The sequence below is a fragment of the Spermophilus citellus genome, assembly GCF_964194105.1.
Source record: "Spermophilus citellus genome assembly, chromosome: 4".
Taxonomy (NCBI): Eukaryota; Metazoa; Chordata; class Mammalia; order Rodentia; family Sciuridae; genus Spermophilus; species Spermophilus citellus.
Window position 1 is genome coordinate 181645095 of NC_138185.1, and position 13454 is coordinate 181658548.

At 33.5% G+C, this 13454-nt stretch overlaps 1 protein-coding gene across 3 annotated transcripts in view; it reads left to right on the top strand.

Moving 5' to 3' along the window:
• The window catches only part of BAZ1A (bromodomain adjacent to zinc finger domain 1A), a 114659-nt gene that overhangs the window by 65421 nt on the left and 35784 nt on the right, over positions 1–13454 (top strand). For 2 of the 3 annotated variants that reach the window (XM_081290582.1, XM_081290580.1), the window contains 8 exons: positions 1094–1260; positions 3509–3604; positions 4361–4499; positions 6364–6510; positions 10556–10651; positions 10786–11010; positions 11690–11855; positions 12329–12442. In XM_081290582.1, coding sequence (XP_081146708.1) covers positions 1094–1260; positions 3509–3604; positions 4361–4499; positions 6364–6510; positions 10556–10651; positions 10786–11010; positions 11690–11855; positions 12329–12442 — 1150 coding nt within the window. The remainder of the gene's footprint in view (positions 1–1093; positions 1261–3508; positions 3605–4360; positions 4500–6363; positions 6511–10555; positions 10652–10785; positions 11011–11689; positions 11856–12328; positions 12443–13454) is intronic. The other variant, XM_081290581.1, reaches the window with a different exon arrangement.

Genomic DNA, 13454 nt, shown 5'->3' on the forward strand with positions numbered 1-13454 from the left:
TTGAGGTGATCTTTTTCTTCTTGGATTTGTTTATGTAGCTCATTGTCGAAGTGATCTTTCACTGCCTGTATTTGTTCTCTTATGTCTTTGAGATCCCAAAACATTTTAACCATGTGTATCCTGAAATCTTTCTCTGTCCTTTTTTCTGCTGTAGCTGCCAATGCTTCTAATGATGTGTTGCCTTGATTTGTTTGTGGTACTTTCTTCCCTTTTCATGTTGCTCATGTGTCTTCCTTTCCAGCTCTGTGGATCTGTTGTGTTCTTGTTTTTAACCCTATAGATTCGTAGTGCTCTTGTAGAGTTCCAAGATCTCCTGCTCAGATGGTGATTCCATCTGGTAGCCACACCCACCAAAAAAATGGTGAGGAAGTTTTTCCAAGATGAAGTTGTTCTGTTTCCAGTGCCAGGGTGTCTCCTGAGTTGGGCGGAGCTGGGCGGAGCTGTGGATAGATAGCGGCTGAGTGACCTGTGTGGGAGCAGAGCACAGTCTGGAGTTCTGCAGAGGTGTTGAACAGTGATTCGCTTGTGAGCCGCTTGTGAGCCCTGTGTGAGCTAGACCTGCGGGCTTTGGGTCCGAAGTCCGGAGACTTAACTCGAGCACAGAGGCTCTGATTTCTGCATGGGTGGTTGCAGCACTGGTGATTTCTGTGAAAATCCTCTGTATAGGGGTCTTATCCCACTCTCTCAGATGTTGTATTCCGTCTAGGTGAGACCTTGTGGAGAAGCTCATTGTCTACTTTCTTGGTTTCATGCCACAGAGCAGCCAGAAACGGGATCTCCCCTATTCCGCCATCTTGGATCTCTTGAAAGTCTACATTTTTAACAAGATGATTACCTTGCCCTGTCTTTAGACCACAGTTTGAGTATCAGGGCTTTCAAAGGAAGGATTTGTTTGTCCCAGTCCTGTAGTTTGTCTTAAACCTGCCCAATTTGCTTTTCCCATTTTAATCTATTATCTGCTGACTCCCTTCAGGAATTTTGTCTCTACTAATCTCATTTAACCATAAATTATGTCAGGGATTTTTTTGTTGCATAAAAAAATGCCAAATGTTGTTTTTGCCTGTTTACATTTTTAAGTTTGACTTCTCCACAGCTTTCCAAAAGGCTAAATTAAAAAGAGAAAAAGCAGATGCCCTAGAAGCAAAAAAGAAAGAAAAGGAGGATAAAGAGAAAAAGAGGGAAGAATTGAAGAAGATTGTTGAAGAAGAAAGACTAAAGAAAAAAGAGGAAAAAGAGAGACTTAAAATAGAAAGAGAAAAGGTATTTATTTTAGAATATTAGTTGTGCTCCTACAAATAGTAATGTTACTTTACATATTTAAATTCATGGTTAATTTTCAAATACTTTACTAATTTCATTCACGCGGTACTGGGGATTGAACCCAGTGGATCAGCCCTTTTTATACTTTTTATTTTGAAATGGGGTGGTCTCACTGAGTTGCCAAGGCTAGCCTTGAACTTGCCTCCTAAGTAGCTGGAATTACAGATGCCCTGCAAGATTCAATATATTTCTACATGTCTTTATGCCTCACTTAAAACTTAAAGTGCAACCCAAATGATCTTCATTATTTAGAATTCCAAATTTAGGACAATTATTATGCATGAAACTTTCAAAGGTAAAAGAAATAAATAGTGATAAAATATAGTAAATTCAAATCAGGCACATACCTGTAGTCCTAGCTACATATAGGTAAAAGGCAGCAGAGCCATTTGAACCCAAGAGTTAAAGGCCTGTCTGGTCAGCATAGTAAGACCCTGTCTACATTAATGAAAAACTAAAATAAATAAATTCTATGATTAGTAAGAATTTATTATGGTGTTCTTATCCTCCTTGAAAAATTAAGTGTGTATAATAATAGGGTATTCCAGCAAATCTTTATAGTCTTCAGTGGTAGATGTTTCTTAACAAAAGTCTGTAGCTGGTTCTGTTCAACTTAGGCATTTTCATAGGTGGATTTTTGGGATATCCACAACTAGCCTCAGAGGATCAGGTTATACACTGTATTCATTTAAATTGCCTATAGTTTCTTGAAATATTTCAAATAGGCTCTTAGTGTGCTGTCAAGGGCCAAATACAAACTTACTCTGGAAATGTAGAGAATAAGAATCACTTGTAATTTAATGGTAACAGTTAGGGATGGAATTAAAATAACACTTGAATTAATTTCCAGTCTTTATTCAAGGTCTTAAATAGTTAGAGCACCTACCATTTATAATTTTATATTCTCTTTTCACCTAATATTTATTATAAACATTCCTTCATATTATTAAATAACCTAAAGTGGAATTTTTAGTGACTGCCCAATAATTCATCAAATAACTAAAATTAAGCACTTTATAGTCTTTTTCTCATAAATCCAAATTTCTTTTTTGTTTGTTTTTTGCTCTGCCCCTGAATTAATATGTAGAATAGTAGGTCAGAGGCTAAGAACACTTAAAATACTTTCTATATATATACTTAGCTAAATATTTGTCAAACATGGGCTTATTTATACACTCTCAGCAACAATGAATGAGAATGCCCTTCGTATTATGTCCTGTAAGAATTGTTTTTTAATCTGCATTTGGGGTAAAAATTGGGAGCTCATAACCCACTTCAATCTAATGTATGAAATATGATATGTCAAGAGCTTTGTAATGTTGTGAACAACCAATAAAAAACAGACTGTCTTGTAAAAAAAATAAAATAAAATAAATAAACTAAAAATTCCTACACAGAAAAAAAAAAAGAATTGTTTTTTAGGAGAAAAACATTACAGCAGACTGCTCAAAGCACAGTTAATAAGTTCTCTAACTAGCCCTTTTATGTGGAAAAATTGATAAGTGCATAGTTCTTTCATGTTCCTAAAATTCAAAGTTAGAATATAGTTTTAATGTATATTAAAAATGTTTACTGGAAAATAATGATGAAATATTTTATTTGTGCTGCTTTATTAGAGACCTTACAGTATTTACCTTGCAGCTTCAAATATCAGAACAAAGAAATTAAGTTTTCAACAAAAGACCAAGTGAACAAGAGAAATAGCCTGGATTATAAGAAAGAGAAGTCCATGAACTATATAATATTATTGTTGCTTTTACTTATGTTCCCCTGCATGTCTCTGGGCTGTTAACAGATTCAAATTAATCTTGAAAATAACAAATGTATTATAAACTGAAGGGGAGGTTTTATTTAAGTATTCTAATGTTAATTTACTTTGTCAGGATGTAATTGAATTCAAGTAGTGAGTGGGCAGTATGAGTTAAATTAATATTTATTCAGGAACCAGTATGTACCAGGCATTTTTGGTCTTTGTAGAATTACTTAATAGGTATTATTCTGTCCAGTGGTTCTAAAACATTAATGTACATTGAAGTTACCAGAAGGGTTTTTTAACCAATTGCTACTCCTGACCTCAGAGTTCCTGATTTGGTAAGCCTAGGGTGGGGCCCAAGTATTTGTATTTCTAACAAGATCTCAAGTTTATTAAATTTCTTTAAAGAATTATTACTAACCTTTTTTTAATTAGGAAAGAGAGAAATTACGTGAAGAAAAGCGAAAATATATGGAATACCTAAAACAATGGAGTAAACCAAGAGAAGATATGGAATGTGATGACCTTAAGGTAAAAGCATGTTATATGATATTTGGCACATGTGTATTTTATATGTTGTATGTGGCTTTGCTGATGAAATGTTTCTTTTATTTAATAGTGACCTCTTTTCTTTATATTTAACTGAGAGGAAATAACCAGTTAAGCAAATATTCAGCTTTAGATTTCGAAGGTAGCATTGCTAGTGCTTTATTTAAAAAAAAAAAAAAAAAAAAAAACTTTGATAATAATTACTATTCTGTAGAAATAATTGATCAGTTTTTGTGATCCTTGACAATTTGGTAAGTGCTGTCGCCAGGCATGCATTAAGGCTGATTACTAGGTACAGATTCTTGCCTTTTTCCAGAAGAACCTAAGTACCTAAAACCAAACTCATTCCCAGCTTATAAGGAAGCACTTCCAAATCAGTCTTTTGGGATTATATTTCATATCATAAGGAGATACTGCACTGAAGACAACATTTGCATAACTAATTTGACTTCAAAATCTAGATTAAAAGGCCCTCTTAGCTAGGAAATAGAGTCAGAAATTCACTTCAGCTTAAAGTTACATTCTCAGTTTTAGGAAGAATAATATTTTTTTCTCAGAGTCCCTTGCTAGTAAAGTTGGAAGTCCATGAAATCTGTAAGAGTTCCAAAGGTGATTATAATAAACATCCAGGATTATTAAAGACAGCTGGTTTATATAGAATAATTTTTATTAGGTAAAGAGTATACTGTATTTACCTATACTTGATTCAAGAGTTATATAAATTGCTTAATCTTGCAGGAACTTCCAGAACCAACTCCAGTGAAAACTAGACTACCTCCTGAAATCTTTGGTGATGCTCTAATGGTTTTGGAGTTCCTTAATGCATTTGGGGAACTTTTTGATCTTCAAGATGAATTTCCTGAGGGCGTAACCCTAGGCAAGTACTCTAATTATATACTGATGTGTTATGTAGTTTACCCTTCATTGCTGGCTTAAGAAAAACAAGCTATTGGGGCTGGGTTTGTGGCTCAGTGGTAGAACACTTGCCTAGCATGTGTGAAGCACTGGGTTTGATTCTCAGCACTGCATATAAATAAATAAAATAAAGATCCATTGACAATTTAAAAATATTTTTTAAAAAGCAAGCTACTTCTCAAAGTTCTTAAGGTCACTAGACTTAACTGTTCCATTATTTCTTGGGTTCTCTCGTGTTATTACCTAGTTAGGATCATAATCATCCAAAGGCTTAACTGGATAGATGTTTGAGATGGCTTCTTAATGTACATGTCTGATGCCTCAGTTCTCTTCACATGGCCTTCCATTTCTTCTGTACTTATGTGGCAGCTGAAGGTTCAGAAGGCAAGAAAACAGAAACTGCCAGCCCTCTGAAAGATTAGGCCTGAAACCAGCACAGTTATTATTTAGGCCACATTCCATTGGTCAGAGCAGTTACAGGCCACCTGGAACTGAAGGGGTTGGAGGAATAGACTCCACTACTTGAGTCGAGAGTGGTATGCGCATGGTTACTGACAAATGATTGCCTCCCTTTGATTTGTAATTCTGCTTACCTGTCTACTTACATACTTTTACTTTGTATAAACATTTATAATAGAGTTTAAGGAGGGATTTAGGTCTAATTTTGAATTTTTAGCTGTTCAATAGACAAAATATTAAGATCCATGTATGCATGCAGGAAGCAGTGGTGCACACCTGTAATCCAAGTGGCTGAGGATGCTGAGGCAGGAGGATCACAAGTTCAAAGCCAGCCTTAGCAATGTAATGAGACCCTGCCTCAAAATAGAAAATAAGAAAAAGGGCTGGGGCTGGAGCTGGGACTTAGCAAATAAGCACTCCTGAGTTCAATTTCTCAATACCAAAAGAAAAAAAAAAAATCCACATAGGAACCCTCAAAAAACAGAATTATAATTATGGTCTCAGTTTTAATAAGAGGGTATTCTTAAGCCAGGCATGGTAATACACACCTTTCATTTCAGTTACTCAGGAGACTGAGACTGGAGAATTATGAATTTGAACCGAGCATGGGTAACATAGCAAGACCCTGTCTCAAAAAAAAAAAAAAAAAAATTCAGGGAGCTTTGAAATTCTTCAGTTTTTCCTTATGAGCTAGATATGAATCATTGTGCCTTACCAATCAAAAAGGTTTAAACAGTGCTGGTATAGGTAAGACAAATTAGATAAGAAGCATTTATTTAACACTTGAACACAATATTGCGATTAAAAATTTAAAGCTGGGCTGGGAATGTGGATCAAGCGGTAGCGCGCTCGCCTGGCATGTGCAGGGCACTGGGTTTGATCCTCATCACCACATAAAAATAAAATAAAGATGTTGTGTCCACCGAAAACTAAAAAATAAATATTAAAAAATTCTCTCTCTCTCTCTTTAAAAAAAAAAATTAAAGCTAATAATTACCTTTCCTATGCACTAATTAGTGAACAACAATGTCCTACACACCTTTTGAGAACAGTGGGATATAATAACAAATATTTGCATAATCAGAATAAAATTATAATCTGTAAAGTGCCTGAATTTGTGCCTCATTTTAAATTTGAATGAAATATTGGTCTGTTGAAGCTATTTTGGCTTGCTTGAGAAAATAGTAACTTTGACTTATGATTTTATTGTATTTTATCTGTAATCATTATGAATATTTAAAAATTTTTACTTGGATATAATACTTGGCCCTGCTTTCTATTGTTGATTAAATGTTTATTATTCCAGTTGAGTTGTTTTTTCAAATATGAATAAAATTTTAAATTCATTTTAAACATTTTATTCACAGAAGTATTAGAGGAAGCTCTTGTAGGAAATGACAGTGAAGGCCCACTATGTGAATTGCTTTTTTTCTTCCTGACTGCAATCTTCCAGGCGATAGCTGAAGAAGAAGAGGAAGTAGCCAAAGAGCAAATAACAGATGCGGACACCAAAGGTCAGAATTCAATATTATTGCTGATTGAACCATAGTAGCTTTATATTGAAACTAGTTTTTAAAGTTTATTTTAAAGTTAACTTGGCTTTTACAGTTAGAAAATATAGTTATTCAGGTTACCTGATAACAGGTCAGATACTAATACAACATTTTACCTGTTATTTTATAAAAACTTTACTTTAAAGTAATCTGGTTCCAATGACCTTAAAGACATCTTCCCACAATCTATTTTGCTTTCATTCCTTTAGATTTTTACCTATGATTAGGAGTATTACAGATTTCACTGGCTAGTATCTGTAATCCCAAGATATTATATTAAATAACACTCATTTTTGTTAGCCCCATCTTAGGAAAAACGAATTATTATTAATACTTGAAATAAAAAATACTACTTATGATTTTATTTCAGATCTGAAAGTTTTTACAACAGAGTTAAGAAAAATTTCACTTTTATTTAACTAGTTTGAACTACAAATTTTGCTCTTTAAATTCTGTGATCTTATGGGCTGGGGATGTGGCTCAAGCGGTAGCGCGCTCGCCTGGCATGCGTGCAGCCCGGGTTCGATCCTCAGCACCACATACCAACAAAGATGTTGTGTCCGCCGAGAACTAAAAAAATAAATAAATATTAAAAATTCTCTCTCTCTCCTCTCTCACTCTCTCTTTAAAATAAATAAATAAATAAATAAATTCTGTGATCTTAAATATCTAGAGTCTTTTGGTATGTTAATATAGGAATAATTCTCAAAGGAGATCTTTTTTTTATTTTTTAAAACAGTATGTTCACTGTTTCATTTAGTATTTACCTTGATCAGAGGAAATGTTAAGCACTTATATTCAGAGATTGATTTGGCTTCCTGAATAATACTCGTGAACATCCAACATAAGAAGATTAGGACCAGAAGCTTGATTAAATGACAAGGGTATTTCATAAGAATTCACAATAAAAAATAACTGCTAGGAGTATCAGGCATGGTGGTGCATGCCTGTCATCTCAGAGGCTCAGGAGACTGAGGCAGGAGGATCAAGAGTTCAAAGTTAGCCTCAGCAACTCAGCAAGACCCTATCTCTAAATAAAATATAAAAAACGGCTGAGGATGTGGCTCAGTGGTTAAGTGTCCCTGGGTTCAATCCCCAGTACCAAAAAAGAAAAGAAATAACTGCTCAGAAACAACTGAATATCAGAATGTTGGTACAAAAAAATGGGACATTTCTCCATTCTGATAGTTTCGTTGGCCTTAGACAATTTGAGCTTATCTTTCTTTATGTCTAGTTCCTGAAGCAATAGGGTATTGATGAGTATGCATCTGATGTTGGTTGCCCTAGTGTCCAGCTTGAGCATAATCACCATGGGTCCCTTATCAAGGCCATTTTAGCAATATAACCCCTGTTGTTTTCTCAGATAATTTAGTCAATTAAATGAAAATATTCTTTTACTCATTGTTTATATCATAGCAAATAACCTAAGAGGGTTATTGATTAAGTTCTGACCTTAATACAAGACATAAGGCTATATTTAATTCAGGATTTAAACAGATAAATTTTATAATTTTTGAAGTCCCAGTTGGGGGGTAAAAAGGGAGGGGGAGTAAAAAGGAAATTGTGTTGAAAAATCACTTAATATAAAGGAAATATATATATGAGAAAGGGTATGGTTTGTATTGCCATTTGTTTAATCTGCAAATCTTATAGCTCCATTTTTATAAAGGACTATCTATAAGTATAAATATAAAGTCTGTCTATCTGAATAAAAATTGACACTTTTCCTCACATCTATTCTCCTATCTCAGTAACAAAAAAAAAGCTTTTTCACACCTCTTCCTAAAAATCAATTAAAGAATCACATGGGATTGAATATCGTCTTACTTCTCCTTAGTGATGGTGTTATTAGTAAGATGTTTTCTGCAATTTCTAGCAAGAGGAAAATTGATCAGAAAGAGAAGAATTAATTTATCTAGTGATGGGAAAACTCGGTTCAATGAAGTTATGTAATAAAGATCACATAGTTAGAATTGATATAACACTACGTGTTACTTCATTTAATTCTCAGGCCACCTTTGTGAGGCAGATATAATAATTGTCTGCATTTTACATATAAAGAAATGAGGTGTGCTTAAGGAAACATGAGTAAGGAAATTGGGTACAAGCTTGGTTGATCTAGACCCTCATAATGACTACCATGTTGCCTCTAAATATGGCAGCAAAGTTGAAAATTTGAATATTTGTCACACTAGCATTACCCATAAAATTATGTCTTCAAGAAGATATAACTTCTTTAGTCCTTGACCTCTATTTTTATATAAAGTCTTAGAAATGTTGATTAGCAGTTTTTAAAATCTTACATTTTAAAATCCTGTCTTCAGTCTTACATCATGAACTTAAAAGCCCTTCGGAGCATGGGAACGGGTTGGTAGCTCATTGGTGGAGTGCATATTTATATAGAAGGCCCCGGGTTTTTGATCCCCAACACCAAAACAGAATAAAAGTAAATTATAAAAACAAGAGCATCCTTCTTACATAGAACAGTTTTGTGTATTTGCTGGGATATCTTGTTTAGTGTTGGAATTGTATGTATTAATTTTAGATTAAGATGATAATGTGTTTCAGATAGTCATAGATATATTTCAGCTATATTCTTTTTGTGTGATACAGCCAAGTGACTATCTAAACAAATCTTACAGTGATATTTACAATTTCTCAAGAGTGCTATATCACAGATAATGGAGCTACAGAATACATATTTTAACATTTTACTTTATTTTAACCCAATTAAAAATAACTGGCCTGCTGGAAATGTAGCTCATTGGCAGAGTGCTTAGCTAGCATTGCAGGAAGCCCTGGGTTCCATCCCCACCGCTGCAAAACAAATAAATAAATAAGCTGTCCTTGCACTGGTGATTCAGTACCTAAGGTGTTTATAACCTTGGTCCTAGGAAATTATAACTTTCTATAGATAGTATAGGTTGATGCTGCTGCTAAGAAAGAGAGCCAACACAGTTTTATAGTTGTGTATCTAGGACTAGATGAATTTTGTAGTTTTTGAAGTCCTGATTGGGAAAAAATTAGAGTGCCTATTAATTTTGTTTGGCTTTATATGTAAAATGAAAATTGAAAGTTTTAAGTCTAATTTTCCTTGGTGAGAAAAAAATACATTGTCTGTCATTGGGCTAGATTAGTCCTGATAGGTATGACTTTGTCATGTGTGATAAGTTTAGTCAAATAACTTCTGTGTCATCCTGTTGATGCTTTTAGTGTCATGAAATAGTCAATTATTATAATTAGATGTGATCTTAGAGCTACCTCTTTCCTTTATTAAAGGATAGCAGTTCTTTCTCTAAACTTAATCTTTTTTAATCAATCCATATATCATAATTAGGATTGTTTATCCTAATGCTTTACATTTTTACCAGTAGATTTGTTGTTTAGTCCTACTTTTAAGCCAAGCATTTTTTTTCCAAATCTAAAGCAGTTCATTTGGAAAATACAAGGAAATCATCCCATTGTTTCTTGGATTGGAGATATTTCAAAATAAAGATTGGAAATTTTAATGAAAAGGTTAAATATGTACTAACAGCAGTGCTTAGTAGTTCTCTTTATCTCTTTTTCTGGGTTGATTTTGTGATGATTATAGCCTTTATTTTAAGATTTGATCTTAAAATATTTATAAAAGATTGGGTAGCTTTAAGTAGATTCCAGTTTTCAAAGTGGGCTTTTTCTAAGGTGATGTTGAATGAGAGGATTTGTTTCTAATTCTAAAGTGCATTTTACTGTGTTTTTGTAATATGTAAGTGCATCTTGTTGGTAATTTGGAAATTGCCTTCTTTATGTTATGTAAGGAAAATGTTAGTGTGGCATGTGTGTTTTAGGATGTACAGTTGTAGGTGGAGACTAGGCAGAATGTGAATAATGCTTGTACTTAGTGTTGGTTCTTTTGAGGTTCCTGAATGTTAAGTTGATTCTATTTCTTTCATCATTTTAAAAGGGCATTATTCCCAAATATTCAAGCTTTGATTTGCACTAGAATAAAGTATTTATTTCCTTAAAGATTTAACAGAGGCTTTGGATGAAGATGCAGACCCCACAAAATCTGCACTGTCTGCAGTTGCATCTTTGGCAGCTGCATGGCCACAGTTACACCAGGGTATGTGTGGGTTTTATTTTATTTTATTTATTTATTTGCTTATTTGACTTTTTATTTTTTAATTTATAAAGGTATATTTTAAATTGCTAAGTGTTTATTGTCCTAAATGACTCTTTCATTTTTAACAACTACAGGCTGCAGTTTGAAAAGCTTGGATCTTGATAGCTGCACTCTTTCTGAAATACTCAGACTACACATCTTAGCTTCAGGTGCTGATGTAACATCAGCAAATGCAAAGTACAGATATCAGAAACGAGGAGGATTTGATGCTACAGATGATGCCTGTATGGAGCTTCGTTTGAGCAATCCCAGCCTACTAAAAAAGCTATCGAGCACTTCAGTGTATGATTTGACACCAGGTAAACTTAGCAAGTTGAAATTTTTGTAAACTGCCCACTTCCCATCCTTTTGTGTCTCTTGTGCCCAAAAACAAATTAACTGATGAGAAAGCTTAGATGATATCAGTTTTAAAAGAGAAAGTTAAAAAAGATGTCTTTTAAGAAAAACTTATTAGACTACAAATAATGACCTAAATTGAACCTGTTTTTCATATTATAACATAAAAAATGTAAAAAATTTAATGAACTTTAGAGAACATATAATAAATGTAGAGCACCTTATTTCCCGACATTCATATATCTTTATAATTTATAGCAGTGACTTTGTGCGATCTCTTCAGAGTAGCAGTTTGTTGCTATTTTTTTAATTCACATGATCATAATTTAGTTTTGATTTGAATTTTATTAGTGAGCCTAAAAATGAAAACTTAAAATAATTTTTGCAATTAGAAAACTTTTCATGTCCCTTAGCTAGTATACAAGATAGATATTACTATTTTAAATGACTTATATATCACATTGCTACTAAATTGGATTCAAAGTTGCTTTGAAAAGATGCCATTAGCATGTTTGACCATTAGAGAGTACTCCTTATTATTTATTAGGTATTCCATATTGAGCCACAAATTTAAAATTTTCAAACACAATTCCTCTTTTTCTCATTGATAATACAGAAGTCTTGTTTACCAATTTTTGACAGGAGAAAAAATGAAGATACTTCATGCTCTCTGTGGGAAGCTATTGACCCTAGTTTCTACTCGGGATTTCATTGAAGATTATGTTGATATATTACGACAGGCAAAACAGGAATTCCGGGAATTAAAAGCAGAACAACATCGAAAAGAGAGGGAAGAAGCAGCTGCTAGGTAAGATATAATTACAGTCAGTCATGCTATTAAAAGCTATTTATTTCGCCAGGTGTAGTGACACACGCCTGTAATCCCAGTGGCTCTGGAGGCTGAGACAGAAGATTCTCAAGTTCAAAGCCAGCCTCAGCAACTTAGGCACTGAGCAACTCTTAGCTGAGCACTAAGTGAGACACCCTCCCTGTCTCTAAATAAAATACAAAATAGGGCTTGGGATGTGGCTCAGTGGTTGAGTGCCCCTGAGTTCAATTCCCAGTACCAAAAAATATATATATGTATATTTATTTCTTCGTAAAAATAGTATTTTACATTCTGTTACTTATTCTGATGTTTGATGGCTTTACAAAGAAGTTATTGAATGGACTGTAATAACATTTGGAGCACTTTTCATAATGAATAATTAAATACAAGATCCTGAAATTTTTAACATATCTTTGCATTAGTAGACTATAATATTTTACTTTGACTTTCAGAATTCGTAAAAGGAAGGAAGAAAAACTTAAGGAGCAAGAACAAAAAATGAAAGAAAAACAAGAAAAACTGAAGGAAGATGAGCAAAGAAATTCAACAGCAGATTTATCTATAGGGTATGATTTGAACTACACTGCTTACCTGGCTTTATTTATTCATCTTAACATACGTAAATAAAAATCAAGTAACTTAAACTCTAGAATACTTCCGAATTTTAGTAAACTAGTCTTCTATAAGTACACAATAATTGCTGTCAAACTTATAAAATGTATATATAGAAAGTCATCAAGTATAGATCTGTCATTAAATTTTTAAATTTTAGGCCAATTTTCTCTTAGAATTAATTTTTTCTTTTATTTATTTATTTTTATATGGTGCTGAGGATTGAACCCGGTGCCTCACATGTGCTAGGCTAGTGCTCTACTACTGTGCTACAACCCTAGCCCCAGAATTAATGTTTTGAATGGTAATTTCACAGAAAGCTTTCAATAAGTTATTTTTAAGCAGTAATATTTCTTGCATGAGTCGTTTATTTCCAGTACCACATCCCACTATTTCAGAGATCCTTTGATAGATAGAGAAGGATGATATTTGAAATTTCAGTTTATGGTATAGGGAAAGGATGATAGTGCCTCAGGTAAGTTAGAGACTGCCAAAGTATTTTATTGCTTTTCAAATATTTGGAATAAGGATTAGTTATGAAAGCAAGTAAAGCCAGGTGCAGTGGTGCATCCCTGTAATCTCAGTGACTCTGTTAACCAAGGCAGGAGGATCACAAGTTCAAGACCAGCCTCAGCAACTTAGCAAGACTTAGCAAGAGGTAGAGATTTATCCTAGTGTAGAGAAAACTTGTCTAGCATGAACACATTCCTGGGTTATATCCCCAGTACCACACACACACAAAAATTAATAAAAATTTAAAAAGTTAATAGAAATGGCACATAAAGACCAGCAATTAAAGGACTTAATCAAAATTTAAAACTTAAGTGTTTTAATTTATTCTTTTTAGATACACATGACAGTAGAATATACTTTGACATATTATACATACATGGACTATGACTTATTCTATATAGGCTCCCATTCTTGCAGTTGTACATAATGTTTCACTGTTTGTGTATTCATATA